This window comes from Columba livia, chromosome 5 (assembly GCF_036013475.1).
Source record: "Columba livia isolate bColLiv1 breed racing homer chromosome 5, bColLiv1.pat.W.v2, whole genome shotgun sequence".
Lineage (NCBI taxonomy): Eukaryota > Metazoa > Chordata > Aves > Columbiformes > Columbidae > Columba > Columba livia.
Window position 1 is genome coordinate 61,659,645 of NC_088606.1, and position 27,979 is coordinate 61,687,623.

At 38.5% G+C, this 27,979-nt stretch overlaps 2 protein-coding genes across 5 annotated transcripts in view; one reads left to right on the plus strand and one right to left on the minus strand.

Moving 5' to 3' along the window:
* DNAJC24 (DnaJ heat shock protein family (Hsp40) member C24) overlaps nucleotides 1-13,178 on the minus strand; it is a 40,648-nt gene extending 27,470 nt beyond the window's left edge. Inside the window, exons 1-2 of one of the 4 annotated variants that reach the window (XM_065065444.1) lie at nucleotides 13,118-13,178; nucleotides 11,434-11,572 (exon numbers count right to left, since the gene is read on the minus strand). In XM_065065444.1, the coding sequence (XP_064921516.1) occupies nucleotides 11,434-11,541 (108 nt within the window). In that variant the 5' untranslated portion in view covers nucleotides 11,542-11,572; nucleotides 13,118-13,178. Of the gene's footprint in view, nucleotides 1-630; nucleotides 756-11,433; nucleotides 11,573-12,915 lie in introns of those variants that run through there. The other 3 variants (XM_021279823.2, XM_065065445.1, XM_021279824.2) reach the window with 3 other exon arrangements.
* Nucleotides 12,032-27,979, plus strand: part of DCDC1 (doublecortin domain containing 1) — a 42,530-nt gene continuing 26,582 nt past the window's right edge. Inside the window, 3 exon segments of the mRNA XM_065066506.1 lie at nucleotides 12,032-12,054; nucleotides 12,649-13,407; nucleotides 27,494-27,680. Of these exon segments, the coding sequence (XP_064922578.1) occupies nucleotides 12,032-12,054; nucleotides 12,649-13,407; nucleotides 27,494-27,680 (969 nt within the window).

Below are 27,979 nucleotides of genomic sequence, written 5' to 3' on the forward strand. Positions count from 1 at the left end.
TGCCTTCCTAGCCCACAATCAACCTTTTCAACGTGTTCACTCAGTTGGCAGAAGTTAGTGGGGAACATGGACGGAGCCGCTTCTTCCACTCGCAGAGGAGAAACAGAAAGCAAAGAGTTCCTTGTGACAGTCATCTTTTCATAGAGAGACTTAAACTCCCCCAAAGGATGGCTATCCACAGACAGCCGGACAAAAGAACACGGAATTTATCTTCTTGATTCATTACTTCAGTCCACCTCTTCTTCCTTTTTTCCCCAAACACAAACAATCTTTAAGCTTTTTAACAACCTCAGCGTTCTCCTACCTGATCTTTTTATCTGCTTTGACACTGATTCCAGCCTTCACTGTCCAAACTCCAGGATGATTGTTATTCGTAGCAAGTGTTCCTCATTTGAGGAAAAATAAAAGATGACAGGTTCATTTTCCTTCTAAACTCTTACACCTTATCCATTCAATGATGTTTTTCTAACAACTCCCAGTGATCAACTGGCTGATGAAAACTCTGTCTGTTCTTCTCCCTTTTCTCCTCCTTACATAGTCAAAAAGTGTTGCGCAAGTATCAGTCTGAGCTTCCCATACAACATTCAACTCCTTGCATGTGTTACACACATTAAAGAATCTTTTCCATACCTTCAGGCCAGAGATAACCACTGCTATACACACCATTCAGCACAGCAGACCTCCAGCTTCAGTTGAGACACACAGGAACCATCAGAACAGAAATATTTCAGATATTATTGCTGCTCCACCTGTTACTACAAGGAAATATTTACTGTGACTCAGGTATTCGCAGCAAAGCACCATCAAGACAGCAGATAGGAGGAAACAGGAATTTTTCCGTAACATTTCAGTTATTCATCACCCAATGAGTAATTTTCAAAGAAAACACCAACAGACATCCCAACTTATTTCTTTTAAAAACAGAATTTAAGAAGTTTGGATTAAATGTACACAGCAATATGCAACAGTTAAGCAGACCACATAACCGCCAGTCACTAGCAGCTGCACAGTAAAAACACAGACAATGACACTATCAAGCCAATGCTGCAAATTCTTGAGAATTACTGGAGTTTTCTAAAGTGCAATTAAAAACAAATCACTGAATAAATTACACTGTCATAAACTCATTAATTTGCATATTGGATATATTTTTTTTCGTTATCATGCTTCAACATCCTTTAAACTTCCTCGGCCTTCTCTGATTAACCCCAAAATTTCACCACAACATCATCTTTCACATTTAAATCAGACAGGTTCATAACCTGGATTTCTGACCAGGGTTTTGAATGGTTCTCTTATTCACTGGCAAAAGCTCAGTCTTTTGTCCAGTTGGGCATGAATCTAAGCTCAGAGACATCTGAAAAATCTGCAGAGAGATCTGCTTTTCCTCCTCTATCTTTAAGTGTTTGCTGCTAAAATCCCCATCTTCTGCCCACCTGTTTTAGACGTTTAACTGCAGTAGCAGCGGGATTGCCCCTGTAGTTCCGACTTTATTTTTATAGAGGGAATTTCAACTTCCATGGAAATGGTCAATTTTAATTTGATGTTAATTGTAAAAGTCTTGTGACTGCAGAGCTGGTCTTACACTAATTAGTAATGAAAAATACTTTATTTCTGCAGTAAATTATTAACGTCTAAAGATTATATCATGTAGAACTGTGATCCTTCTCTAATGCAATTGCTTTTTTTATGGTACTGTAGCATCATGATACTGTTATACTACCTTGAACTTAAACTCTCTTACTGGTTTTACCCACTGAGAGTGGGTCTCCACTTTGTTCAATAATAACATGAACATGAATCTGCTACTTTAAAGCATTCCACCCCTCAAAAAACCCAAGCAATTGTAGGTTTTTATTTGAAAACTTTCTCAAGATAACCTAGTGCATCGGCAAGGGAAATGGACTTAAAGCTCTGCCGCAGCAATAACTAGTCCATGTTACAGAAACCTAAATAATGAACTCTTAGTAGTCTCTGGGAAGATCTGACCCCATTAGACAGGGAAGAGTCCAACAAACCAGCAAGTAATTACACCATATAACTTCCATATTAAATATTCACACTTCTGATCCTTTCCAGCTCTTGAACAAACTTAATGCTGAAATGAAAAGCAAAAGTTTTAGTTTCTAGGGATTAAAAAATTAAAATAAACTGTTGTTGTATAAATAAAAGCAAAGATTAATTTGGCTAATGAAGGTATGAAAATGTGTGAAAAGAGAACCTATGGTACATCTTCAGAAACAACTTCTCTTTCATTTTCTTCTGCTTCCAGGGCTACTTATTTTCCAATGAAGAGCCACCCAATAGCCTCAACAGCTACTTTAAAAAGCCTTTTGGAAACTATGCTATACAGCAGAAGATAAAGCAATAAAAACCCCACCAAAAACTAGCAGAGGAAAGAAGAAAAGAAATTAAGCTTTCTAAAATTTACAGGAGCATAATGGTAAAAATAAAAATATAAAGGGGATTTTTAAAGCTCCTTTTAAATTTCTGGCCTCTCTGATCATAATTTATGGTTTAGAAGTCACACTGAACAATGTGCCATCGTTTAAGCATACGTTAATTTGGCCCTAGTCATATGGTTAGCAAGCTAGCTTAGGCAAATGCCACTTTCATGTGAAAGCAACAATCAGAACACACCAACCAGGGTTGCTTAAACTACTGAAAAACATGGGCATGAACTTTTCCAGCTGACACGTACAGTAGCGGATGAAGGAAAACCCAGAGGATGCTGTTTCCTGGCTGAGGAACATCCGGCAGAAGGGCAGGTCGAGGCAGCATCCCCAGCGGGCACCACGGTGACCTGCACACCAAACACCTTTCTGGGGGTGAAGAACATCAACTGCCTCCATACCCCACAACTTCCTGACCTTTGGAATACTTAAAAACTCACAGGCACCTTTAAGAAGTCAGATTTAAGCGTGATGCAAAATAATCAAAGTCTCTAAGGCACTTCTGCTGCAGAAATCGCTATAAAAATCTGGAATATTGTGTCCAGTTCTGGGTCCCTCAGTTCCAGAAGGACAGGGAACTGCTGGAGAGGGTCCAGCGTAGGGCAACGAAGATGATTAACGAGTGGAGCATCTCCCTTATGAAGAAAGGCTGAGGGAGCTGGGTCTCTTTAGTTTGGAGAAGAGGAGACTAAGGGGGGACCTCATTAATGTTTATAAATATATAAAGGGTGAGTGCCATGAGGATGGAGCCAGGCTCTTCTCGGTGGCAAACAACGATAGGACAAGGGGTAATGGGATCAAGCTGGAACACAAGAGGTTCTGCTTAAATTTGAGAAAAAACTTCTTCTCAGTGAGGGTGACAGACACTGGAACAGGCTGCCCAGGGAGGTTGTGGAGTCTCCTTCTCTGGAGACATTCAAAACCCGCCTGGACACATTCCTGTGCGACCTCACCTGGGTGTTCCTGCTCCAGCAGGGGGATTGGACTAGATGAGCTTTTGAGGTCCCTTCCAATCCTAAACATACTGTGATACTGTGAAAAATCAGGCCTTGAAGTGACCACAACTTACACCTGAATAACACTTTACAAATTGCAGGGTTTTTTTTCATTTTCTTGAAAATATTTCTTTTAGCTTTCGCCATCTCTAGGAGCAGTAGATAATCTCTACACTATTTGAAGCCACTCATGATACCAAAATAACAGGTTAGGCCCTAGTCAAATTATAACTTTTAAAATGGGCAAGAAAAGCTAAGTGTTTAACAGAATTTAGCACTCACTTTAGAAGACACATGGGTGCAAAACACATGAAAAAACCACCTACCTCTTATGAGATAAATTAGTAAACGTGTTACACTGTATTCAAATAACACCAGAAGGCCCACAGCCTGTTGTACAGACAACGCTTTGATGTCTTAGGCAACACCAAATAATTAAAAAGCATCTTGAGAAGTTCGATTCCTTAAAATCAGAGGCCATGAGGTGTTCTATAACTCCTACACGCACATCCCATTTCATGGATATCGCACCAGCATTTAAAAATAAATAAATAAAAGAAACAAACACAGAAGCCTACAAACAAAGCACACAGAAATCAAAACAAAGCACAAACACCACATACAACCAAACAAACACATAAGCATCCAGTTATTGCCAAATTTCATAGCCATATTGACAAAAAAATCTGAATGTAATCCATAGACTCACATAAACCTTGCATCTAGTTTGGACTGGATTTACTCCCACTGCTGCCGTAAAGGATGCATTCACATCTAGAATGATCACCAGTTTGGTGTTAATTTAACTTCTAATTTGAGGCTGGTTGTGGTTGGCAAATTTCTCCATCTGCAGTAAGGAAACAACTTTGATAGTGTGTCCTCATAACTGCTAAAAGGCCACACTTTCCGATGACTCAAGGAAATCATGCGAGAACAGCATCCTCTGCTCGCTTAGCCCCATTCATTATTGATTCTTTTGCCATTGATATTTAATAAGCACTCTAGATAGACTGTCTGAGCCTCTACAGAACTTCCCCATTTTAGGAAGAAATAGTCAGAGAGATGTAGATGAAAAGGTAAAGTCATCAGCTAGGAGAGATCAGCAGCTGTAGAGGAATAATCCAACGTTTTCATTACTTGAGTTCCAATAGCGACATGAAAGAGGCCAGAGTTAAACTGAATAGACTGAATCCTATTTCATCAGAAAATTATATTAAAAAAATACAACCACCACAAAAACCAGGTGGGTGAATCGAACAAAAGCTCTCATGGCTTAACCAGCAGCAGCAACACCAGCTTGATCATCAAGCTGTTTGAACCAGTGACTTCTATAACACTGAGATTCACTAGATACTACAGAATAACCAATTTCTCAACTTGAAAATATGACCCCTTGTATTTTACTAAGATCAGAAGTAGTAAGTCAGATGTAAAGAACAGCTCAAAATAAAACTACCCAGAGTGTAAAAACAATAGTCCTTTCCACTAAACTCCGTGGCTTGCCTTTCTCTCTGTTGCAATTACATTAAATTCAGTCATGCTACAATCAGGCTGCACTAAAATTGTTGTATTTATACTGTCAAAATACAAAATCAATTTTCTACAAGTTAGTGAAACTAGAGTTAGCTAAACATGATGATCTGTTAAGTATCTCTAACGAGTACTCTGCTGATCAAACACAAAAGTAAAAAACCTGCAAACGCTATTAAAAAAATACAGACACTGCATAATTTTAATTATGAAAAACATTATTATGAGACTTCTGATACAAAGCTCGAGGGGTTTTCATTTTTAAGATTCAAAATCTCAACTTAAACTCAGCATGAAAAAGAGATCCTCAATAGGCAGGTGATTTCAGGAATAACACTGAGTTTATTGTGGAAAGAACTCTAAGACAATGAGGGAAGCAGATCTTGAACTTTACGTAAATACACTCTGCGTTTCTGTTATTGCGGAATTTAGATGTATACATAAATCTGATAAGATTCAACAGATCTTTTTTGTCTCCGAAAAGACACATATTTCCTCCACACAAGCTCAATGGAACAGTTTCCTCTTGAAGTTATTTTGCTTCACTAAGTTAAATTTCTATTAATGTCCTTTTTCATTGGTGCTGAGAGTTATTCTCACCTATGCCTGATGCTCTATTTTCAAATTTTCTACTCTTTCAAACAGATTAAATGATCACCTTAACACTTTGTATTTATATACACACACCACCCCTTCAGATAAGATAATCTCTGTAACACTATATGTTAAATGGCACATTTTATTTCCTTACCATATTAGAAATAAGAGCTTCCTGCAAACTCTCTGCTCAAATTACATGGATTTTCTTGAAGATTAGGGCACACGTTGTAACAGCAGTATATAATTTTCCTGCACAATATTTTTTTTTCCGGTTGAAAGGTATCCTATAATATCATCAGCATCCACAGGAACAGACACCTGATTTTCAGCTAGAAAAGCTTATGTGTTGGTGACTTTATTCTCTGTTAAATGCAGTTTTCAGATATAGCACAGCCACACAAAAATTTGAATACAATCTGTCAACTCATTCTTTGACCACAAAGTGTCAGACCAACAGGAGATGTAAAAATTGTGCAAATAATAAGATGGTGTAATCCTTCCCCCAATATCCTATTTTTGTTACTCTAATTTTATCCCCTTTTAATTTTATACACATTCGGAAATGGAACATAAGCACCATCCTTCCTAAAAGCCGTACAGATTCCTTGAAAAACTAAGTAAACAGCATAAAACCTGTTTATCCATTGAACAAATCTTCTTGTTGAAACTGTGTATGTAATTGTGGATTAAAAGGCTATAGTGTCACCTAAATGTCTCAAAACCATCAGCATCTTCCAAAGACAGATTAAAGACCACACTCCTACTACTTAACACATTCTCCAAATCTGTTGCAATTCCTTTCAGAGTATGGAAACCCAAGTTTCCTGTGGTTCAGAAAGTACTTTAGCATGAACTTTAAACAGCCAATCAAGGAATTTTTGCATTGAGCTATGCCGGCTACAAAATTTTATAAATATGAACATTTCCTTAAATATTTACAAGGTAAGAAGGAAAAAAATATTGATTTAAAAAATATCACTACTTTTAGGCCAAACCTGCTCTGTTTTCTGTATCAAATTAATACTATTCTTAAAGATGGAATTGGAATTATCTGTAGCAAAATAATTCACTTCAACCTAGGTTGTGATCTGACCAAATGAAAAATAAGCAAAGCAAAGCAAAATACGGCACAACAGTAAGTACATGCGTTCACGCTAGTAGAGTGCATATGTACAATTTTATTTGTGATGGGTCATTAACCTTTTCCATCATCAAATTGTTAGAATTGACAAAACCAAGTTAGAATTTTAAACCTAATCCGTTTTAAGTGAATTCACTCTTTTGAAATGGTTCTTACAAACCTACAATTCAAATGTTTTTAACTGCGTACTACTTTGAATTATTAAGACCAGTCATGAGATTTAACTACAGATATAGTTATCTTTTGGATGACATATGGCAAGATCTCCAACTCTTTAGCTTTGGAAGTTTACATCTGCCTGTTCATTCAAGATGCGAAGCATACACATGTTGACAAATACAGAAAATAGCAGATGGCAAAAAGCAAACACTCCACATGAAGCACTGGGGATTATTTGAAGGCGGCTTGGATTCAGATATTTGCCATTTTTATTTTAACAGCAGAATTATATTTAAAAATAAATTGCACCATCTATGATGTTTGATGCTAATGAACATCTGTAATAAGAATATTCATAATTACAGATTGAATGTCATATTAATTGCAGCTCGTATCCAAGATGCAAGTTGCTTTATAAACTTTTGGATTTTAAGATAATTAGCACATGACATTTCTTCAGGAAGTTCACTTGTGCTGCTACACATAAGCCAGAAAACTTTCTGTACTGACCATATAATTTGTCAGGAAATCTTTTAATATGCAATACATGGCTGTGCTCATGGGCTACTCCAGCTTCTACACTGGAGTTACTCCCACAAGTGACTACCACAGTACATAAAAACACCTGCTTGTAGGGCTGTCCTCTGCCCACACCAAGGGGGCACTTCTACCAGCACCTTCTGAACAGCTTTAGCAAACCCAAATAAGCACTTTGTGGGTTTGGGGTGAAGCTGCCAAGAGCTCTAAGCACAGGCATTACTTGGGGAGCTACGTCATATGAACGGGGCACAGCAGTTAAGGTGAGGGGTCCATCCCATGTGATGCTTTTTACTAACGACAAACACTGGATGCATAGAGAATACTGTCAAGATAGGACAAACATAAAATAAATTCCACCAATATTCAGAAGTCCATAGCTCATTGATTTCTGAATATTTTTTTGTCTTCCATGAAAACCCAAGAACTTTCTCAACCATGTAAGCCCTTGGACTCAACAACATCTGTGACAATGAATTTCACAGTGTAACTATGTGCTATATGAGCACTTTTTAGTGAAGGTATTGTGCTGTAGTCTCTAGTCACCCCTGTAGCCAATGAGTTTTTAGGGTGCATAGAAATAATTATTGTTTTATTCCCACCATGCTTTTACAGACTTCAGACTGACTGTGCTAGATGCTGTATTAATAAGTACACAAACGAGTAGAGTCTGGAACAGTTCAGCTAAAAGAAAAAGATGAATAGAGACAGGACATATGGTAACAACAACAGACAAGCAGCAGCAGATCTGCCTCAGAGAAAACACCTACAAGTAAACATCAGCGTGGCTTTTTAGTCAGAAAGAGAGATCCACCACTGATAGCAAAAGAATTCTGAGCCAAACAGCAAAAGAAAAAGATCCAAAACATATCTTAATTTTCTCTAATATTTCTCACTGACTTTTTAAGTAAAGAGCACTAACCATTTGGTTTGGAAATACACAGGTTCTACAGAAAAGTTACAGTACTTCATCTTCTAAGACTACAGGCAGTTATAAACCAACAGTTGTCAACTCCAACAATTCTCACTTCATACACTTCAAAATAATTACATGAAAGTACAGTGCTAGAACACAAAGGGTAAGTTTTATTTAAAAAAAAAAATTGTACAGGAAAGGCACTACATAATTTTGGTTCTGTAGCAAACAGCTCTAAACAATACCTATGATTGTAACAAGGTGGATGGATGATGGCAGAGCGGTGGATGTGGTCTACCTTGACTTCAGTAAAGCCTTTGACACAGTCTCCCACAGCATCCTCACAGCTAAGTTGAGGAGGTGTGGTGTAGACAATAGAGTAGTGAGGTGGGTTGCAAACTGGCTTAAGGAGAGAAGCCAGAGAGTGGTGGTCAATGGTGCGGAGTCTAGTTGGAGGCCAGTATCTAGTGGAGTGCCTCAGGGGTCAGTGCTGGGGCCAATATTATTCAATATATTCATTAACGATTTAGACAAGGGAATAGAGTGTACTATCAGCAAGTTTGCTGATGACACTAAGCTGGGAGGAGTGGCTGACACGCCAGAAGGCTGTGCTGCCATCCAGAGACCCAGACAGGCTGGAGAGTTGGGCGGGGAATAACCTAATGAAATTTAACAAGGGAAAGTGTAGGCGGGGAATAACCTAATGAAATTTAACAAGGGAAAGTGTAAAGTCCTGCATCTGGGCAGGAACAACCCCAGGTTCCAGTATAGGTTGGGAAATTACATATTAGAGAGCAGTGTAGGGGAAAGGGACCTGGGGGTCCCGGTGGACAACAGGATGACCATGAGCCAGCACTGTGCCCTTGTGGCCAGGAAGGCCAATGGCATCCTGGGGTGTATTAGAAGGGGGGTGGCTAGTAGATCGAGAGAGGTCCTCCTTCCCCTCTACTCCACCCTGGTGAGACCACATCTGGAATATTGTGTCCAGTTCTGGGCCCCTCAGTTCCAGAAGGACAGGGAACTGCTGGAGAGAGTCCAGCGTAGGGCAACGAAGATGATTAAGGGAGTGGAGCACCTCCCTTATGAAGAAAGGCTGAGGGAGCTGGGGCTCTTTAGTTTGGAGAAGAGGAGACTAAGGGGGGACCTTATCAATGTTTATAAATATATAAAGGGTGAGTGCCACAAGGATGGAGCCAGGCTCTTCTCGGTGGCAAACAATGATAGGACAAGGGGTAATGGGATCAAGCTGGAACACAAGAGGTTCCACTTAAATTTGAGAAAAAACTCCTTCTCAGTGAGGGTGACAGACACTGGAACAGGCTGCCCAGGGGGTTGTGGAGTCTCCTTCTCTGGAGACATTCAAAACCCGTCTGGACATGTTCCTGTGTGACCTCACCTGGGTGTTCCTGCTCCAGCAGGGGAATTGGACTAGATGATCTTTTGAGGTCCCTTCCAATCCCAAACATACTGTGATACTGCGATACTGTGATTTTAATGCCATTATTATACATAGATTCACAGTGAAAGAGATATATTAATTCCACTGCAGTATTTAGTTTAAATTAGCCCCCATCTAAACACAAGAGGTATTTTACATTGCGCCCCCTATTGCTTTCATTAAGAACAAACAAACCATTATTAATATTTTATTAGTAATTGAGAAAAACTAAAACATTAGGAGGTACAAGAAACAACTATTTCTGTTAAAGACGGAACTAAGAAGCTTGGTTTCCAAAGTGCTCTCCTACACTGATTCTTCTAATGTTTAATAGTGAGGACCAAAGGATTTATGTCCTATATCTGCATGCAAGCATCTTGTAAAGCATTGAAACTTAAAACACTAATTACACAGATCAGTTTCAGACAAGGAAATCAGTTTAGTAGGAAGCACTGCAAAAGAGTAGATGTACAGCAGGATTGCTTAGCAAATTCAACTGAAGTATATTAAAATTTGTACATTTGGAACATATTTCATACTGGTGAAATGACCTTTAAAGCAGTTTTCACTGGGGCTAGAAATAAAATCAAACAAACAAAACCAAACAAAACCAACCAACCAACACATTGATTTCAACTAACAAAACTCAGTCTCCCTTTGACTGGCATTCTCTTTACCTCACTTCAAAATCCCAACTTCTTATCACATTCGTTCTGACACCTCAAACCAAGCCAGCAGAGCTGTGCACGTGCTCTCTAATGCCCCACCAATACTAAGAGTCCTGCTCACAGCTACCTAAAGGGATACATAAAAACAGAGTTCTGCTCACCTTCTTTCTTCTTCTCTACCAGGCTGCCAGTTTTGAAGAAACTTAGGAATTTAGTTGTCTTAGGACTTCTATATGGCTATCAAATTCAGTTGAAAATGGTCAACGGTATCAAAAAAATACACGCCATTTTCCACAGAAAGCCCAGCCAGAGCATCTTTTGAGCAAAAAAGGAGTCAAGCAGAAGAAAAAGAACCATATGAAGTAACCTGGTAAGGCTCTGAGATTCGGAGGACAGGAAATTTAAGAGAATTTACAGAACATCAAGTCTTAGTGCATGACCAAAAACACGAATCCACAAAAAATTAACCAGAAACTCTCAAATAAAAATGATGCTAACATATTTTCCTCCTATACATTTTCTATTTCATTACTACAGATGATCAGGAAGTACTTCTCTTTGTATCTGGTCTTTCCACATTCGAGGATTGCATTCAGCACACTGTAACTGCATGCATCATAGTAAATACCACAAATACCAATTAGCACATTTCATGACTATGCGCTACAAACAATGACCTTCTTTGACATGTACACCTGATTATGCAGCACCTGATGAACAGGTATTTGGCTCAGTTCACTCATGAATGTTTAGCAAAGCTGGTAGATGTATTGGTGTTTTGGAACCAGAGCAACACAGCCCCTCTTTGTGAAATATAATGATAACTCATAAACTCCAGGTATTTATTTCAAACCTAAATCAACCTCAGTGAACTGTTATTACAAACACACTCTGATTAATCATATTTATACAAAAACCGTAAAAACAAACCCCGAAATTATCTTATTGTTCATAAAATTTATTTTTGCACATCTTAAATAATAAAAACATACTTACTAATAAAGCAAGTTTTTGGTACTTCCGTTTGAGTTCTGCCGGACTGTCTGATGGCTTTGCACCCAGGATTTTGTACCAGTCCTTTTGTGTTATCCTTTCAAAGGCCATCGTCTGACTTTGAAATGACTTTCTTAGCACTGTGTAAGAAAATTAAAGAAATATAATTACTATTTGAAAGAGAAACAGTTAGAAAAAGGAAAAATGAGTGTGACAAGTTACAGGATCATGAAATAGATCGCAGCCCTCAAGCACATCTACACAGGATCTACATTGTACAAAACCAGCTTCATTCACCTGGCCATTCGACCCCATCGATTGCCATATGTGAAGTTACACTGTGTTTCCTCTCCCAGTATCACGCTTCAGAAGCTGTCCATACTCCTTTAAAAGCATTTTGCGTTTTAACTGTCTGAACTCTTTTGAACCTACCTACATTATATAGAGACTTTTAAAAAATACACTTTTTATTTTGAAGTAATACTGTGCTTATGAAAAAATTATGTACATAAAGGTGTGACATTTTGGTCAATTCTGGAATGAGATACAAGCAACAAGACAAAACATTATGGCTCAGGTTTTGCACAACAATATTCCCAGTATGGACTCTCCTTCATCCTTCTGGTAAGAAAGCTTAACTTTTTTAACATTAAAGTAAAAGAGAACATAAAAACAATCAAACAAAAATAAATAAAAGCATGTAAAGTTAGCAGAGTAAGCAAAACCTAACTAGTTATTTGCCTTTTATTTCTGGCCATCTATCATCAAGCTAATGACCCAGAATAAAAACAAAACAAAACACCACCACAACAACAAAATAAACAAAAACAAACAAACAAACAAACCAAAACACAAAAGACCCCACCCACAAACAAAGAAAAAAAAAAACGACCCACAAAACCAACCAACCAAACCAAGCCAAAACCAACCACCCAGGAGAATTAAATGTCAGGAAAAGCACAGTAACGCTTGAGCTTCAAGCAGATTCTGAGCTATACTGAAATCCTAAGCTTGTAGTAGCTGATTAATTGTGAGCTTTCTGATAAGAAATAACTCTTCCTGCAGGGATTAATTTTGCAGGTTTCATGGGTTTATTTTTATTTATATAGATACAGATATATACATATAGTTAAAAGGAACAAAAAGGCTCTTTTCTTTCCATGTCAGCACTAAAACCGATTCCTGTCGTACTTAGAATAACCCTTTTTTTCTCCTGAGGGAAGACAAGTCGGGTTTTCAAACTTCCCAGAGCTCCAACCGCACAAGGTCCCACTCGGCTGCTGGGGGTCCCCCCTCTTCCTTTGGGGCAGCACCACATATTGCCCCCCCTTCCCTCCCGCTTCTCTCCTTTCCCCAGGCAGGCCCCCTTCTCCCTGGGGAACCCACGGGGGTTTTTACCACCCCGCGAAACCACCAGCCCCGCCCGAGACTTCGCTGCCACCCACAGCCCGTCACGAAGCGGTGGCTGCGCCGCTGCGGACCCACCCACCCACAGCAACAGCTCCGGGACGCTCGGGCCTCGGCGGCGGGAGGAGCCCGGAGAGACCCGCGGAGGGAGACCCGAGAGGCCTGCGCAGCACGGAATGCCCTGCCGAAGGCTTTACAGCCGCCTCAGCAGCGGGGCCGGGGCGTGAGGACCGGCCAACCCCACCAGCAGACAAACCCCGCAGCCACAGCGAGCGCCCACCTGTCCCGCACCACCGGCCAGGCGACGGAGGCGGCCGGTGCCGCGGATAACTCGTCCGGCGGGAAACAACGCCTCACTGTGGCGGGCAGCAGGGGGACGTGTAAATTACGGAGACGCCTTGGTTGTTTCTGCCCGGGCACTAGTGGCGCTGGCACCGGTAGGAAGCGGAGCCGTGGCCGTGGCTCGACGCCGTCTCCATGGCGACCGGCGGCGCTTCTTGCTGCGCAACTGACGCCGGGCTCCGTAAGTAACGGCCCCGGCCGCCCTCCAGCGCTCGTTCTCGGCCCGGGGTGAGCGGGGACATCTTTGCACTCGCACTTTCCCCTCAGAGATTCCGTTTCCAGCTGTGCCAAGACACTGGGAGCCTCCTTGCCTCTTCCCTCCGTTACGCGAGAGTCCGGGCCGCCCCGCGCTCCCTCTCCCTTCAGGGACTCCACCAGGTGCGGGGAGACCCGAGGCGCACCGGGCACATTTTGGCTTCCCGCGTTGCCGGCTTTCCCCCGCCTCCTCGCCTCGGGGGCACAGATTAGCTCCGGCACCGGGAATCCCCGGGGACCGGCTCGGCATTCGGTGGCCACACGGCGTCGGGTTCCCCTGCCCGGCTACCCCGGTGTCTTGGGAGAAAACCGCGGGCACGACGGCGGCTCCTCCGTCCGTCCTCCTCATTGCCTCCCTCACAAATTGTTAAGACGATGGTTTATTTCTAGAAAGTATTTGTCCTAAAGGGGAAGGAAGAGCATCCTCTTAGTGATAAAAAAAAATAAGCTCAGGAAGTAGACTTTTAATGATGTACAGGCGTTTCTTCTTTTATTTTTTTAAAGCTTAGGTTAGAGCTGTAAACTTCAGCTACTGTAATTTCATTCAATCCTAGCTAGCAAAATCCCTGATATTAGTCCAGAATCAGCCCACACTATGCCTTTGAATGTGTAGCACACTTCCTTTGACACTATTGTAATGCAACGTGTAAGAATTAAAGCAAGTCTTGTCATTTTTCATACCCTTTGAACTGTTTAAATGGAGCAGCAGCCAGGCTGTACAGGCGCTGGTGGGAAGAACTGGGAACGTTGTTCTTGGCGTGTTGTTCCCATTCACCGCCAGGGCAGGAGGGGTGTGGGACAATCGGGGGTGAACAATAATCAAGGAGAATTTATTTACATTTTAACGTGGACGGTAGAGAAGCAAGAGGCTTTCAGGGTAGGTGAGAAAAACATCTAATCCCCAAAACTACTCAAGACCTGTGCATCAGTCCGATTTATGTCTATCCTGGTCATCAATGTCTCTACAAAATAGTCAGTATGTTAGTATTTTGCACTTTTCTGCACTTTTTAAAGTGGGGTCAAACTTGTAACATGAATGTCCATAGTTGTCAAAAGGAAATTGCACTTGGGTGGTACAAGTACCAGCCCTGGAAAAAAATCCAGCTCCCTCTGTCAATGTGGTGTTAATTTCTGCAGCACTAGTGTGAGTAATGAGTTATATAAAGTATGAGCTAATTTACGCAGTCTCTTTTGAAATTAGAATTTACCTCTAAGGTAAAGGTTTCAGTATGATTGCAGGAGTTACTTTCTTCATTTTGGCTTGTGATCAGCCCAACACATATATCACATATAACTTGGAATGGGCCACAGTACTTCATATGTTCCCCTCAGCTGTTGATTTGGGCTGGTGTGTGAACAATTACTGATGATGTAAAGGGGAGGAAATCATAAAGGATAGGCTGATATATTGGCGGTTGATTATTAAACCTGTGCTTTTATCACAAATGGCTAATATCCTCTTACAGACTGATATCAGTTTTTGTCCTTTATGCGTAAAGTTATTAAATGTTGCATATAAAGTTTTTCCATTTTAACTTGTAATACGATTGGTGCCTGAAGTGAGCTTGTAAAATAGTTTAAACTCAGAGTTATTTGAGAGATTGGGAGCATTTGTATCTAATAGTATAATTATCTGTAATTAGTTGTTCAGTATAAAGGTAGCTATCAGTGTTAAGGAATTATTTCTGAAGTCAGCAGAACAATGTTGGAGGTGAAATACTCTTTTCCATGCATGTTCAGCAGTTGTGCAGAAGTAAAAGGAAATTGTTTAATATAACAGTTTGGTGTTCATGGACTGCAAAATGCATAAACTATGAAATGAAATCATTGCAGGGTTATTGGGCCTTGTCTGGTACTACAGTCTTTGTGTCTCAGATTCTCTTTTAATTTTAATCTGTCCAGTTTCAGAAATCACGATATTATGTTTGGGTTAGTCTTGGCTAGTCATACTCTGTCTGGTCACAACGACTTTTGAAGCCATTGATCAATCTCTAGCCAATTTGATAGTATTTTTTCGCTAGAGGTATCAAAATTAAGTCAGCTCAAGATCTGGTAAAACCAGATGGGTCTGTAGGGGAGAGATACCAGGGCAAGACTGAGCTCAAACGCTACCTGATGTTTCTGGCAGCTACTGGCTGGTAAGTCAGTATATAGTTCCAACTGGCCATAGGATTTGCTGCTTTTCCCTCTTCTGACAGCAAATTGAAAGCAGGTAAAGTGACATGGCAAGTGTAAGTAACTTACCGTGAAAGTCTAGAACATGAGGAGACAGACCATGAAGTCATGGAGAGGATCTGGGACTGTTGTCCTGGAACGGGATGTATAGGACCCAGGTCTGTGGGAAACCAGCCTTCATTAGCTACTTAAACAAATCATTATATGACAATGTATAGGAGCTGTTAATTTCACTGAAGCTGAACATCTACAGATGTTTAAAATTTTTCTTGTTTAATTTAAGATAATTTGTTTGTAGGTTGGCTATTTTAGACGTTTTTGTGAGACTATTCAACACTGTAGTAGATGCTTTATTTGAAACTGTCATATAATATTGTGCGGTGTTGATACAGAAATATAGGAAAATAATGATTTAAGGAATTAACTGGACTACTGTGTACATGTTAATACAATAAAAAATTACTACAAATGGTGGAGTGGCCCCTTGTCATTTTATTATCTTAAGAAATTGCTGGAACATCCAGACCTTTTCAATTTTTAACTACATTTTTACTTCTGTAGGCAATTGGTATTTTTCAAAGTGTTGTTCAGAGTAGTAAAGCTTTTTTGAGGTTTTTTGTTTGTATTTGTTTTATAATGCCCCATGTGTGTACAAAAGGGACGCGCAGGTTTTATAAATAACAGAAGACAAGTCTTTCTCAGATTATTTAGCATCTAGAATATTCAAAATATTGGAAAAATTACAGTTTTTGCAACAAACACCTTTTTGTAGGTTGAAAGGCGAAGTTATTTAGTATAATTCCTATCTGGACAAATGCGTCCTTATCTGGACAGCACTTTTGTTTGTTAAATTACAGCATACACTGTAGTGCTCTTCTTGATACAAAGCGCTACATGTGAATTAGTCTGTTAGCTTACTTGTTTCTTTAATTAACTAATGGTTTTCCAAAAGGATAGTCTTCTCTGCTTTCTGGTTTGTCTGGTAAGTGAAAAGAACCAGGATTCATGGGAATAAAGCCTTGAAAAAAGCGCCAGATTACCTCATTTGAATTTTTATGGACTATGGGACTGTTCTGAGACCAGTGTGTTTTATCTAACAATCAATATTAAAAGATGGAAAATTCCTCACTTGCGAGAAGGCTGTTTCGACAGCTAATTATCCTACTGTTAAAAATTGTCCCTAATTCTAAACTTGGATTTGCCTGGCTTCTATTTCCAGCCATCAATTCTTCTTACACCTTTTGCCTTAAACTGTGGTGTTTTAACATCTGGTATATATAGACATAAACAAGCACTGAGTATTTATTTGGTTTTGATAAATTTAAGATATTAAGTAATGCACAAGTATATATTTTGTCTTAAATGATTTTTTTTTTGTAGTTAGTCTTCATTTTTCCAACTTTTTAATGTAGCATTTAATAATATGTTATTTCATTATGGGATCTCATTAATACCCCTTCAGGGTACTGTTTTCATTCATTAGTCAGTACAGTGGCCCAAGTTTTCTGTCAGAGCTGTACTAGACAGCTGACTCAAAAGAATGGTGTAAGTGCAAATTCTGAATTCTGTCTCTTGGGAGCAATTGTTTTGTCTGTGCAAGATTATAAAAACCAAAACCAAACTAATTTGTTCAACCTTGAGCAACATTTGGCTTCTTTTTTTAATCACAGAATCACAGAATCGACTGGGTTAGAAAAGACCTCAGAGATCATCGAGTCCAACCCTTGGTCCAACTCTAGTCCGTTTACTAGATCATGGCACTAATCTAGATATTAAAAATCCTTGGAAGAGATAGGATTATTTAAAACAGATTTTTTTTTTCATTGTTTTAAGAGCAAGGTGTCAGAGATCTGAATGTCAAGTTCTTGCAGAATTTCTTTTAATTGGGTCAGATTTTTCAACAGTAAAAAGAAAAGCAAAGTTTTGTCTCCCAGGAGATGTGGATATGATAGACTAAATGTCATAATGATGTGAACAAATGAGATGTAACACGCACTGAAAATATATGTTTTCCATTAATTTTCCACAAAAATGATTGAAAATGTCTTGGGAATTGTTTAAGCAATTTACAATATTGTTTAAGAAGGTACATCTGGGCACACTGAGTACAGTCTTTTGTCGTTCATTAGCAATGTATTTAATGAGGGTTTTTTTAAGTGATAGATAGTTAAGGTAACAGACAAGTGACAGATTGTTTGTCTTTAACGATTTCCCTACTTCAGGCCCATTACAAAGCAATTAGAAATCTGACAGCATTTTTACTCTGCATTACCGATCATCTAAAGTGATGAGAAATGAGAGGTGATGAATATTAATTGTATATTTTCATATAATTATCATAAATTATTACCTTGTCTAGTGTGCTGCAGGTGGAGTAAAATCAATGGATGGAAATTCAGTCAAATACGATAATTTGAAAGATTTTATGACTTAGTTTTTGTCTTTAAAGTGCAGTGTCAATCAGTCTAAACCAGGCATAGATTAACTGAGGGAAATAGAAAGACACTCATACCTTTCCTTGCTTTGCTAACACTGATCCGCATGACAATTATTTCTCTTCTGTAGCCTGCCGCATTTACACTGGAGTTATATCGATGCCTGTGCAACTTTTCCCCATAAATATTTACTTAATGTTCGAACATTAAAATAATTTAAAAGACGAGTGGTTGGCCAAACCGAGAACCAGCTGTTCTCATATTTTTTCACCCCCTTGGTATATATGCACTGTAACTTTTTGCTTATTTGCTTTGCGCTTTTATTCTCAGAGGACACCTGCCTCTACCAAAAATGAGGGGTGTTCATATTACTTGTTTGTTTAAAGTATGGACCTTTATTCAAATATTGTTCTGAACACGTCCATAATAAACAGGTGTTACAGAATCTTACTTGGTTCCACGCTTCAAGTAATAAGTCTTCATGACACCCATTGCATTGGTCTTGAAAGTTCGAAGGAGATTATCAGTTCCTCTTCAGACAGAGACAAAGAAGGCACGAAGATTGAAGTGTCAAAGGAACAACGAATTTGGGTGTTCTGTTTTGGAATACGAAACTCCTATAGCTTACAGTACCTATCTTTGTAATCTATCTCCTGTGTTCAGAGCGAGATTTCATTTACAGTTAGTGGAAAAACTACAAAACCAGATTTTCCAAATCAGATATCTAGAAAGTGTGGCTAGTGTTTGCGTTTTTCCTGGGAAATTTTGCTTGGTATGATTTATCCAATATCACTTCAGAATTTTAAGACAAAGACAAGAATGATATCCAATTTATCTGGGGCAGCAGACCTTAGCCATGAGACAATTCTCTCTTCTCCTGCATTTCCCTGCACATTTCTGGCTCAGTGAAGTGAGTGAATTGGAGGAATCATAAGAACAAATGATTAATTCACTAAGTCTATCAGAATCCATGTACTTTAAGTAAACTAAGAACTGCTTGTGCGAATTTATATTTTTATCTTGAGTTTCAGTGCTTGACTTTGCAAACTTGATAATTTAAGCAAACTGCTTTTGAACAACAACAAGCTACGGTCTTAATTAGGTTTGGTCTATGAGCACAAGAACTAAAGAGCAGCCACACAGGGTTAAACACGTACTTAGCCTTCTATCTCTGATAGTGGAGTGGAGTGAAAAGATAGTAAGAAACAGCACCAGTGTAGAGAAATGCTTCAGGTGTTTAATCCTCCAAAATGTGAATTTTTCATATATATATATGTAATTAATCTGGGGGCTAACAATATGCAGTTACTAGCATGTTGTTGTTTGAAGTTAAGGGTCTCATTCTTCAAGCAGCCAACATTACTTGGTTATACTTTGACAGTATGGTATACTTTAATCCTCATTTTTGTCCTAATGGGATTTCCTTTGAGACATTGCCATGCTATAAAGAGCCTCATTCCTGTCCTCATTGCCTGCAAATGGAAAAGGTAGCATGACTAGGCTGGCACCACGATGTCCCTACTGCTGAGGCCTCATGGTCATTTTATTGAATCGTATTTATGCTGCATGTTGTCAAGGTCCAATATTGTTCAAGTTTAAATTATGCACAGATAAAATAAACTGTCTTTTTATCCCCAGTTATATGCCAGTACGTTATATAGTAAATGTTTTCATATGTTGTCATTTCAATCCCAGCACTGTCATGTAGGCTCAGTGAAGTTAATTAATAAAGAATTGCATCATGCTCCATGAGATTCTATCCCTCTGCAAATTCCAAAAGAGTGCCATTTTATGGCTCTGATTTTTTTGTGTCTGCCATAGAATACAGTTTTTATACCCATTGACTCTCTCGGTATTAAAATTGCAGTTATGCCTGGATCGCATGTGGATTTTTCAATCCTCTTTTCTTCCTGTCTCTCTTGTACATATGTCCACAGTCTGCAGTAGTCACGTGCTGCTAACCATGTGGATAAAGCCACATGTTATGTCATATTTCTTCTTTTTAAAATTCCTATAGTGAAAAGACTGAATAAGAGTCCTTTTGTTGATATACCTTGATCTTTATTCCAATATACTTAAACCAACTATTCAGATGTCTGAAAACCCTCATCAGAAACAGGCATGTTTGGTGTCGCATTGGTTACTTGTTAATGCAAACTGTGATGTACACAAAGGTAACGCAGCAACAACTGTGGTGTCTATAAAGCTTGCAAATGTGACATATCGACAGCATTTCACAGTTTATGTTAAAACCAGCTTCTTGAGAAAGGTAATTATAAAATGAAATATTTAGTTCTGGTATTTAGATTATTCATTTTATTTTAATTGGCTTTTTTCCAAGATAATTGGATGTGTTTCCACATGTTTATTGAAGAGAAGCACTAGGCTCATTGGCTTATTGCTTATTTTCTTTAGAGACACAGTTTATAATTTATCATACTTTTGATTAACATTTTTCCATTATGTAGATTATTTTAAAGACTAAAGTACTTTCCAAGCATGGCGACAAGTAGTAAAATGCCTTCTAGCATTACAAGAAAGAATAATGTTGCCATACTTCAAATACTATTTCATTCCATATATTTTTCAGTCTTAGCTTAAGCAAAACTCCCATTGTCTTTTCAGTTTGAACTGTAAGATGTAGTTTGAAGATAGAGCTACGCTGATCTAATGACTTGTTGTCAGTGAAAGTAGCAAAGTTCTTCTGCCGTTCCTTTTTCACCCGCTTTAGTCATCTTACATCTTACTGCCCTTGCATCAGCACTGCCATTCCTGTGACCACACAGTGAAATAATTGGTGGAGATAAATGAGCAAAAATCTAATTCTGCCAAAAATGTTATGATTTTCCGCTGCTTCAGCTCCACTGAACAGACTTGTCATGCGTCAGTGCCAGCACAGAGAAGGTGGCTGGAGAACTTGTCCAGGACAAAGGGAAGAGATGGAAGAGGGGAGCACATCTGCCCATTTGGACATCAATTAGCCATTAGATCATATCACTTTATCATCAAATTGCAGTAAGTTAGACTGAGTAAAATTTCTAAAAGTAACCACATGCTAAATAAAGCCGCTTTGAAGTAACACATATCACTAGTGCATGTTTGAAGGTTAAGATATATAAAAGAGGAATAGTATTCCATCACAGAAGATCAATCCAGTGAAAGGGGAGTAAATGTTACTGAATAAAATTTGCATTTCTTTCTGATTTTTGTCACTGGCGCTGAGGTTCATCCAGTTTAACATTACAATTATATTTCAGCAATATAGTTGGCTTTTTTGGCCCTTAGGATTACTTGGGTTCCATTGTTATCTTCATGTTGATTTGGGGAGGGGGGTTGTTGTCCATTGGTACTTCAGGCAAGTTCAGGGCTCATTGTGCTAGACACTGTACAGCCATATAGTTAAAAAATGTTCCTATCACCAAAAAAAGAAAGTAAATTTATTTAACAAAATATCTAGAAGAAAGAGGAATTCCAGAAATTTAGGATGGCAGTAAAGAAGTCAAAGGGATCATTTTGTAAGATTAAAAGGTTTTGTAGCTGTTTCCAACGTTTAAAGTTTGTCATGGTGATTTATTCAACATGGTGATATGTCTTCATTTTGTATACTGTGAAAATAATAATATATACTTCAAACACAAATGTTCATTTAAGAAATGCACAACAGGGCTTCAGTCTTGCAAAGGTTTTGTCAGTGTGGCTTTTGCAGTAGTGTTGAAAATGAAAGATTCCTTTTCACAGGTAACTTGCCCATCAGATGACAGATATCTTGCATAAGACAGTATAATTTAGGGGTTTCTCAACTGACCACGAGTCTGTCGCAATCAGTGATAGGTAAAATATTAGACTGCATGTACATCCAAAAGGCAGTGATCTATTTCAGATTGCTGTAAATTCTGACCCAGACTTAGGTACTTTTATTTGAATGTCTATCACATACTTGTTTTCCCTAAATTTAATTAAAAAAAAAAAAACAACTGACTTTTGGAAGCAATAACAAAACTCCTAAGTTCTTGGTGATGTCTTTGTAGAAACAATTTCTGAAACACAATATTTTTTCCATTCTAATAAGGGTAGAGGAGAGAGGGGGCAGCAGGGAGAAGAGGTGGTTTTGTTGAAAATCTGTATGACTTTATTTCAGGTGTTTCTGATTTTATTATATAAATAGATAATCAGATTAATGCAAGTCCACAGAGAATGCATTTTCTCTGTTTGTTTATAGCCTCCAAATTTCCTTTTCGATTCCAAGGAAAGAACAATTTGCAAAGTATACATGCATCCGAATGAAACCCTGCCTATAACCCACCATGTTCTCACAGTCTGTAGAGAAAATTATGATACAATATTGGTTTGGTTTTCTAATCACTATTTAATCATCAGTCTTAAAAAAAAGCTTATGCTTCCATTTTAGTAACAATCTTTTGTACTTCTAAATAGGAAATAGCAAACAACAGAAGTCCAATAAGTGCTCAGGAAAAATACCATATGGCATGTGCATCGTCACAAAAATACGATGAGCTCTTAACTTTGCAAATGTTTTCATGCCACATGGATGCACAACCTACATTAGCAAAAAATGTGTGAGTAAAGCCATGGCAACTTTTCACTCATGTCATTTATCAAAGTTGCTTAATTTGCTGCTGTGTGAGAAGTTGTAAAAATATAATCGAGTAAATATTTTCTTAGCATCAGTCTCAGTCTAAAGATGAAGAGAAGTAAAACGTTTAAAATATTTTTATAATTTCTCTGTATAGTATAATCTCAGTTTCACTCCAGTAAGGGGAAAAAATATCTCAAAACACTACAGATAGCTTGATTTTCAAATTTTGTCTTTATTTAAAATTGTATTTCTTTCAGTGTTTGTGAATCCTTCATTCTGGATCCATCTGTAGCTGACTTAGTGTTCCCGGAAACTGTGAAATAATTTTGTCTTCTCACATTTCTTCAGCTCTTTAGATACCAGTTCTTCATCTTTGGTCAGATGGTAAACTGGAATGCTGAGTCATGATGTTAATAATTGATTTCAATCAGGAGGGCTGACGATATTTTTGTACCAAAGAAATTAGAAGCGTGATTAGAAATGACAAGATACTGCATGTATTTATTGAAGAGACCCATTGTGTCCTGAAAGCCCCTGCCAGAGCCCAGCGAGGGATGGCTGTGCCCTGAGGACCAGGCTGTGGAGCAGGGGCTTTGTCAGGCCAGGCCCAGCCGAGCTGGCAGCTGGGACAGCCAAAGCCTGGCTTATCAGGCAAGTCAGTCAGTGAGCCAGGCTCAGGATCAGACACAGCCAGTGGTTGCCAGGCCAAGCTGGGGGGTCAGCCTGTGAGCTGGGGCCTGGGTGCAGATCAGCAGGGCCCATGGCTGGTGGGGGACACCTCAGGCAAGGCTGAGCTCTAGAACTTCGGCTTAAAGGCAGCTCCCAGCAGAGGGGCCAGGCCTGGCCCAGGCCGCCCTGCAGAGCCGTCTGGCAGTTCCCCACGGGCACAGCAGGGAAGGAGAGGCTGCCCTCAGCTGCGCTGTGTCTGAGCTGGCCCTGAGCCCAGCAGCAAACCCCAGGAGGGGAATGCAGCCAGGGCCCTCACGGCCATTACAGAGCCCAAGGTGCTTCACAGAGAAGCATGGGAGCAGATGGCGGCCATTTTAACTGTGCAAGTCTAAGTGACACCTAAGTACCAAACTTTTACAGCTTCTTATTTACTCTGTTATCTACCTAGCTAGTAAAACTCTGCTATGGTGACTCAATTATCAGTTTCTTTGTGAGCACTTATTCTGGTCAAAGAAATGTCCGTTCTAATTTTTTGCCCTGATTTATTTTCTATACTGTGGCAACTTCATTCCTCAAGCATTGAGTAGGTTTGTGTGTTCCCAGCACTGAAAGAAAATCCATTTCTGTGGCATTTGGGGTGAGACAGATGTATTGGCTGCCGTCTGGTTTCTTGGCTAAGTAAGAAGTGATAGTAAATGCTGTCAGATTATTGTGATATTTGAAAAAGGATTGTTTTAACATTTTGTTCTTCATTAGGCACCGGTTGCCTAACTGAGCAGTATAGTTTCTTTTCTTCTCTTTAGTCTACTGGAGAAAAACCTTTCGTGGCCTGTGGGATGCAAGGGTTTCAGTGGGGAAGTGACAGAGAATGGAGAAGCAGTTTCTTTCTATTCATTGACTCGGAGATCCAGGATAAAATTTTCATTCAAGCTTTTGGCAAAATTCCCAACAATTTTAGTTGGACATGAGTTTCACACACAGCCTGTACTTATTAGGTTATTACTCGGGGTGTGCTCATTTAGAATAGATTGTAGTTTAGTGACAGCCTGTAAAAGCAAAGAGTATTAGGAGAAAAGGAGAAGATTTGGCTTTCCTAATAAAAGGAAAATAAACATCACTTTTTTCTTTCCAACTTCTGCATGAGTTGAGAGCAGTTTAGTTTACTTGGCAGGTGTGAGGTTTGTGGCATTATTTGTCGAACAAGGTCCTTCCCAAAGTGATGCAGATTATGTGTGTAAAGCTGCCCTTTGTTGGGTGAGATATTATGAAATGAGTTTCCCAAACATATTAAATTTACCAAGTATTAGGCTTTGGTTTTTATCAGGTAAATGTTGTATACTGTGAGTTTTCTGTATAATCAAATTAAATTTAGAATTTTTGCAAGTCTTATGATTTTTGTTAATGCAGGCCTGTACCAGAAAATGCTTTAGGACCATGATATGTGAAACATCATGTTCTCATCTGTCAATATAAAGTTATATTAATATGCTTATCTGGACCATGTATGCACATAGTGCAACAATAATGTAAGTGCAAACAAATATGAAACATGTATGATGGCTGGAGAAAAACACTTTAACAATGCGAACAAATAATGAATAAGATTGCTTAGCCCTTCCATTGTGGTTAAGATCTGATGTTGCCATCATTTTAATTTTTAATACCTTCGGTAGATAAATAAAATACCTTTGCCATGCAGATAATGCTTTTCTTGAGAAATCCAACACGAAGTACAAAAATAAAAATAAGAAGATACATTTGAATATGTAAATGTAAATTGGAGAATATTAGAATAAATCACTATATCTTTTGAACGACTACTGAAAAAAATAAAGCAAAGAATACAAGCTTGTCAAATATGCGGTATAAATACATAATTTAGGTAAAAATGGATGACTAGATGTAACAAAGAGACGACCAAATAATGAAGGGCTAAAGGGTGGTTGTTACATCTGATGTACTTCATTGTATATTGTAAGTAATTGCTATCCATAAAAAATTCCGTGGCTTCTGTATAAGAAAAAGAGACAATTTGACAGGCAACACTAGTAGTAAGCGACAGCAAGTACAAATCCTTGGCAACTGTCATTATCCTGCTGTTGAATTCACATCCAAAACTGTGTGATAACTTTGACCTGTATGGCTGTTACTGAGCCAATGTCTGTTAAAGTAGCTATTTTTTTTTAATTTATGGGAAAAAATATAAGCCATGTGCAGATTTGTGTCTTCAAACATTGTATGGACCATTTACTTTTCCTTAGTATAGTGTTTTCTGTTTAAAGAGAAATGTGCTTTAGTTAGACAATAATAAATAATTAGAAAGTTGCATTAGAGCAATAGAATAAAAATTTTAATCCGATGTAGCTAAACAATTTCGACATGTAGAACTCACTGAATGTAACAGTTCCTTTTGAAATAATTACAAAAAGGCTTCAGTGCTTTGGCCAAGAGTAAACAGCAGTTTAATTGCTTTTAAATGGGGAAAAAAAAGTTGTTGGAGCGCATTAGTTTTTTAGGCTTTTTCATTTTTTTTTCCCATTTAATTTTCTGATTTAAAAGTATTTTTTCTCTGTATCTATCTGGGCATCCTTACTTGTGCCATAGAAATAGGATCACAACATTTTGGTGTTAGGGGCTAACAACGTTTACTGTTGACTAAGAAGAAATTTTGCTCTAATACACAGTACCAGGCTGTTTTTCCTGACTAGTGAATGCCGTTTCAAACTGGCTCTTCTATGAGGTTTCCACATATTAAGACTTTCATTTTGTGGTGTTTCATCTCCAGAAGGATGGGCATCAGGGTTACATCTAAATTTGACTTTTCTCCAAGTATAAAATAGCTCAGCAGTGAAGAGTAAGTTACTCTTGGTAATTGCACACTTGCATTTTCTGTTTGACAGCGCCTCAGTTAAGGAATTGGAGTGTATCCACAAGTACCCAAAGGTTTACATACATTGTACGTATAAATAGTTCTTATGATGGTGGGAAATTTTAAGAAAAATCTGGACAAGGACTGGTGAAGAGTACTAGTGGTAGTCCTGTAGGTATTTTCCTTGTACAGTGTAATTTAGTGACAGGAGGTTTAGTAGGTACTATATATTCTTGAAGAGTAGTAGCCCTGTAGTACTGTAGTAGTACTGTTAATATTCTTTAAAAATAGTTCCTGAGTAGTAAATAAGGATGTCATCTGCTAAAGAAGGACGTTATCTGCGGAATAAATAATGACAATTATTTTTATTGTCTAAAGAAATTGGTTTCTGATTTTGTATTTATTTTCTGCTTTTGAAGTGGGGAAAAAAGAGCCTTTTAAGAAAAAGCATTTACAAAAAATGATGTCCTCTTGCTGTCAGGAGTCAGGATTCAAAACACAGCACAGTGTATCCAGACTCATAATACTAAAAAAAGAGTTTTCTTTGATTGAACTCCAATATTTAGTATTCCTGTGATAGCAGATTAGTTTAAGGATTCCCTAGGTAAACATACTGCAATCCATGTGGATGAATTTTGAAGTTCACATTTGTTGTGACATTGTTTTTTGTTATTTATAGTTGGTATATTCTAACACTTAAGAATTATTTGAACATGAAAGAAGAATGAGGGCTCGATCTCATCTGATTCCGCTCTTGCTTCTTGGTCTTTGGCACTGCTGTTGGCACAGTTGCACTAGTGCTGATTTGGGTCTGACTGGATAAAATTAGATTGTGTGATCCTCACAGGGGTGAATATTCCATCTAGACTTTTGGCCTACACTATACGGTAATTTTGTGCCATTATTAGGAGCCTCAAACTGGAAGGTGTTTTTTTCTCATTTAAAAAAATGGTTTTATGCAAATAAAACTTTTTTTTAGCTTTATGAGATAATTTTGTGTTCAGTTTGTAATAAGGAAAGCTAGCAAAGACTCAGTGCTAGTGCAGTATAGTATAGTTGAAATACCTACTGTGTTTCACCGTAATCCTGTCCCACGGCACTTTATACAATTCATAGCTTGTGCAACGATTAATTGAACTGAATTCTGAAACCATTTTATAGTTTTCTGAAATAACACAGTTTCATAAGGTGTTTTCCAACTTAAGTTATTGTAGGCTTTTCTGAACTCTCTGCAATAAGTACTAATTTAAAGTAGTTGAAAGACCAGAGAAAAATTATGACATTTTAACTATATTTATCATATTTCCGTTTCAGAAAATGTTTCCCTCTATGTGCAAAAATAGCTGTTAACAACGTTGAAGGGAAGCAAAGCTCTAGACAGCTTGTGTTCGCCCGTAACATTCTCTTGCAATCAGCAATGGTATCAAGAAGGTCAAGACTGCAGGATTGTTCTACACATCAAATAAAATCAGTTCAGAGCTGTGCTGGAGTATCAGACGTATAGACAGCTACAAATCAAGCAGTACAGACAACTTCTCTCTTATATCACCATTCAAGAGAAACAGAGCTCAAAGTGTGGCCACAGGTCCACTAAGGTAATCAAAGCTCTTTGTTGCTTTTAATCATGACCACTGCAGTTCGGTCACCTTGTAATGATGATTCAGTTGATATTCTAAAACAAACTTGGCTAATTTTTATGAAGATTTCATGACCTAAAAGTTCTCAGAGTATATCCTTTTTAAAAGGGTATTGATTTCATCAAGCATTTCTGAAAGACAAATAAAATGGCAATAAACCAGG